Source organism: Stegastes partitus, unplaced genomic scaffold, assembly GCF_000690725.1.
Source record: "Stegastes partitus isolate 25-593 unplaced genomic scaffold, Stegastes_partitus-1.0.2 Scaffold225, whole genome shotgun sequence".
Classification (NCBI taxonomy): Eukaryota; Metazoa; Chordata; class Actinopteri; family Pomacentridae; genus Stegastes; species Stegastes partitus.
In genome coordinates, this window is record NW_007577956.1 from 254,413 (window position 1) to 258,761 (window position 4,349).

General features: G+C 45.8%; 1 protein-coding gene across 1 annotated transcript in view; it reads right to left on the bottom strand.

Annotated features, from left to right (window-relative positions):
• Positions 1 to 1,556, bottom strand: part of syngap1b (synaptic Ras GTPase activating protein 1b) — a 190,987-nt gene extending 189,431 nt beyond the window's left edge. Inside the window, exon 1 of the mRNA XM_008281155.1 lies at positions 1,489 to 1,556. Within this exon, the coding sequence (XP_008279377.1) occupies positions 1,489 to 1,510 (22 nt within the window). The 5' untranslated portion in view covers positions 1,511 to 1,556. The remainder of the gene's footprint in view (positions 1 to 1,488) is intronic.
• Between the last annotated feature and the right edge of the window lie 2,793 nt (positions 1,557 to 4,349).

Sequence of the window (4,349 nt, forward strand, 5' to 3'; positions counted from 1 at the left end):
CACACAGAGTGGCAGAGCATCTCATCAACATTATGCAACCAACTTCTATAGCTGCACTTGCACAAGAGGGCATTTTGGCCATTATCTGCTTGGCTGGGAGGGAATAGAAAGCAGAGTGAAAGCGGACCGAGCCGGCTGCCACAGCTCAGTCTGGCCTCTCTTTTCATGTGCAGCTCGGATGACGGCTCCGGGGTCACGGTGAAGTCCAGGAGCCGACGGCTGAGGTTTTCAGATTAGTCTCCATTTTGGAGGCATTGTTCTACAAAGGGTTACAGGTCTGTGAGTGCTTGTATTCACAGCATCACTCGCTCTCAGCCATACAGTCACATGCAGCACACCTCCACTCTCTGCTCATCCCACACACCGACTACACACTGCCGTCTACTCACACACATCCCTGCTGTGGGGCTGTTTTTTGTGGGATCTACCCTCCTGTATAACCGGTGCTCACACTAACCCCCAGTCCTTCACGGCTCCTCCAAACTTTAACATCTCACTCCGGTCTGACTCCAGCCATCGCACCCTGAGGACCTCGCTGGTTTTTTTCTCACCCAAATGATCCCCCCTCTCCAATCACACACACACAGAGTGCAAATTGAACGTTTCTACTGGGTAGATGCGAGGCAGCTCACTGCAGCACGCCTGCTCACATATAGCATTAGTCACAGTTGCAGTGCGATGATACCAAGGGAATCTGCCTTCACCGTACACTGAAGCGCCTTTCACCCACTCACAGTCGAGTATGAGGGAATGAACGGCAAGAGAGCATGAAGTAGCCTCTCCTTCTGGTCATCTACATATTTCAGTGGGCCAAAGTTTTTTTTTTTGTTGCACGCAGGAGGCAGCATCCAGTCCATTCAGGCTGCTGACAAAACCCCAAACACATCTTATGAAACACTACTCTGGAGCAAAGTCCTTACAGGCGTGTTTTCTGGAGAGCACAAGAGATAATTAACAAACAAAACCTCACTCTGCTTGTGGGAAGATGACACCAAATAATACACACAACGAGCCATCCATGGCAGCACCAACTGTCTAATACATGAGCAGCAGATACTACATCAGCCAAACTCCCTGTGAGTGCGCTCTGTAGCAGGATTATTACAGGAATACCAGCGATTTGCTCTCCAATGGAGGTATGCTCCTGCAAGAGTAGGACCGTGACACCAGTGCACATGCATGCCTTATTACAATACTATAACTGCCGCATGCACAGCTCTCCACCGACAGACGCTGCTGCTGCTGCTGCGCTGGATCCGTGTGTGGGCATCTATCTGCACGGCACTCTGGGCTATCTCTATGCACCTGTCGGCTATGGTGCTTTTAGATATTTCATATGATAGAGAGGGAAGAGAGGGACAGAGAGGCAGAGAGGGAGAGAGAGAGGATGGTGAGGAACGGGGGAGGAGGAGGACAGAAAAGAAAGATGCAGTGGGTGTAAAAAAAAAAAAAAAAAAATTATATATAAAACATCTGCTGCTGTCTTACCTTGAAAGGGAACATAGGACATGTTCCAACAGCATTGAACGTAGGCTTTGCGTCTCGGCGGTCTCTCGGCGTTCAGAAGTAACGGAGGACCGAATTACACAGAAATCTGACAGAATAAAAATGTACAAAAAAAAAAAAGACGCGATTATTATTTTTTCTTTCTTTCTTTCTTTTTTTTTTTTTTTTACTGCTGCTCACAGTTGGAGTCGAAGAAGAGGCCAATATTCCGCTGTTATAAAAACTGGCATCATAATCCACGACCGCTTATAAAGCGCCCGGTTCCCGGTGCGTAAAAAAATACAGGATGCAGAAATGTGTGTATATGTGTGTGTGCGTGAGTGTGTGTGCGTGTGTGCGTGAGTGTGTGCGTGCGTTTATTTGCACGCTGCTGCTGAGGTGTGAGGGTGAAGCACGAGAGAGAGAGAGAGAGAGAGAGAGAGAGAGAGAGAGAGAGAGAGGAGGGGGTGGAGGAGCGGGCACGCGCGCCCGCATGTGCGAGCGAGTGTGTGCGTGGTGTGTGTCTGTGTGTGGGCGCGCACGTTTCTCAATATCTATAGCCTATCTTTAGCTTATGTGTTTTACATGTTGTGCTCGCCTCTGGTTCTGAGAGCGTCGCAGTGAGAGCGGATCCACTGGAGCGCTCCGGTGCACGAGCCGCCGGTACACGGTGTTTATCAGCGCGCTGCTGGGCCAAACTCACCGGGTCTGTTGGTTCTGGTTCGATTTCATGTAAAATAAATAAATATTTTAAAATATTCTAAAATTTAAAAATAACAATAATCATCATAGAAATAGCCAGACAAAGACAAGTGTGCGCGGGGCTTAAATCCCAGGTGATGATGTTTGCAGCCTACAGGTAGCTCTCATGCATCCATCTGTCAAAGCTGTTCATGTTCAGGCTCTTTAAAGTCTCACAAACCTGTTGAAATCAATCAGACCAGCTTCTCCTACTGCAGACATCTGACAATTCATTCTGAAATGGAAGTTCGATGCTACTTGAAAGAAATGTTAAAAAAATAAAATAAAAATCTAAATTATTATCACTATTAATAAAGTGACGCTGGATTTGAACACGTGACCACAGAGAGGAACTGCATCAAGGCAGGAAGCTGTGGAGCCAAAATGGCGCCCTGAAGTACCGCGTGCTGCCTTCGGGTGACGTGGGAGAAATGGGAACTTGGCTACTAACTACACACAGGAAACTAGTTGGAGCAGGTGACTAGACGTTCCCAGAGTCAAGGTGTGTTTTTATGAGGTGTTAAAATGAAAACATATCAGACCAACGAGCTGTTTCTGCGACATGTTGAGTCTCTGTTTGAGCAGCTAACAAGCTAACAGCCACAGAGGATGAACTGTTTGCTGTTTGCAATCACACGCTTAGCTAAAAGTAATAAATAATAATAAATAAAAAGTAAACAGGCAGACACAACACACCTGCGGGTTGATGTGGGATAACTTCACATGTGTTACTCACCTTCCACAGCTCGTCCTTCCTCTCCTCCTCCTCTAAACCCGCCTTTAAGGTCTCCAAAATACCAAAAACAACTCAAGCAAACGCCGGACTTCGTTGCTCTCCAGCGTGTGTCCGGTGTGAGTTACCTGCTTCAGAGGCACCTGAAGGCAGCACGAAGCAGCGCCGGCCGCTGGTTTAAATGTTGAGGCTTGGACGCCATCTTGTGGTCAGAACCAGCAGCTACAAGCGCAGGAGTGGATTTAAATCCTGTAAACATCCAAATGTGAGGTTGACTTTAGCCTCCCGAGTACACACAGAACTATTACTGCTCCGTTCTCAGCAGTAATAGTTAGGATTAAATTCTTCATGTTGTGCACATGTGTGATATTAACATGTGCCTCAGTGGACCAAACTAAAATCCAGTCATTATTTTAACAATAATAAGGATAATCTGTATTTATAGAATCAAAGTTAAAGCAAAATAAAGACAATAAAAATAGAATTCAGTATATAAAAGCCAATGCAGTGCTGGAAAAGGTACAAATATTAAACTATGTTTTAAGAAGAGACTTAAAAAGGTTGAGCTAAACTGTCCCCTTTAGGTTCCAGCCGGGCCCCTGGAACAGATGACATCCATCTGCCCAAGAGGTCAAAGCTATAGCTGGGACAGAAACCATGAGAAGCCTTAAAAGTAAAATCTTATAAGCTGTCCTCACTGAGAGCCAGGCTGACACGGGAGTGATGTCTGGAGTCGAGCAGAGATTTTTGGTTCTGGCAGGTAAATCCAGGTGTGACGAGATAAAGCAGGTGAAATTGAAAAAAAGAAGAAGAAGCGCCTGTGCCTTTAAAGTGAAGATAGATCATATTATGCTCACTGTTCCTGCTGCGGCATGTCGAGGTGTCACAGCCCAACCTTCCTCTGACTGTCTCTACAGCCAGCCAGCAGGTATTTATTCTGTTAAGTGTCCTTATTCACAAAATACATGCCCTGAATGCTTTATACATCAAAATGAAAACAGAAAACGCAGCAAGATTTCAGCCAGGAATGCATTTGCGCCTCAGAAATAGAATATGTCATCACAGGGCCGAGACAGATTCTTCTTTGGAGTCATTATGTCTGCGTCCCCATTCATCTTGGAAACTCATTGTAACTGGCAGAAAAACTAAATAAACATCTGTCTCTCAAGTTGGCAGCGGCGGTAAATTCTCTGCCAAAAAAAAAAGTAGTTAATCCCTCCTCCAGGACACAATTGGCAATTTATCATTCCCATCAGGCTAATTTAGAGGGATTCTCACAGCATTGTTTGATTACCAAACACGGTGATAGTCATCAGTGGGAGCAGACAAACAGCTCGCCTCAGTCTGCTTTCTCTGACTTTGAAAGTTAAAATCTCACCCACTTGTTCGG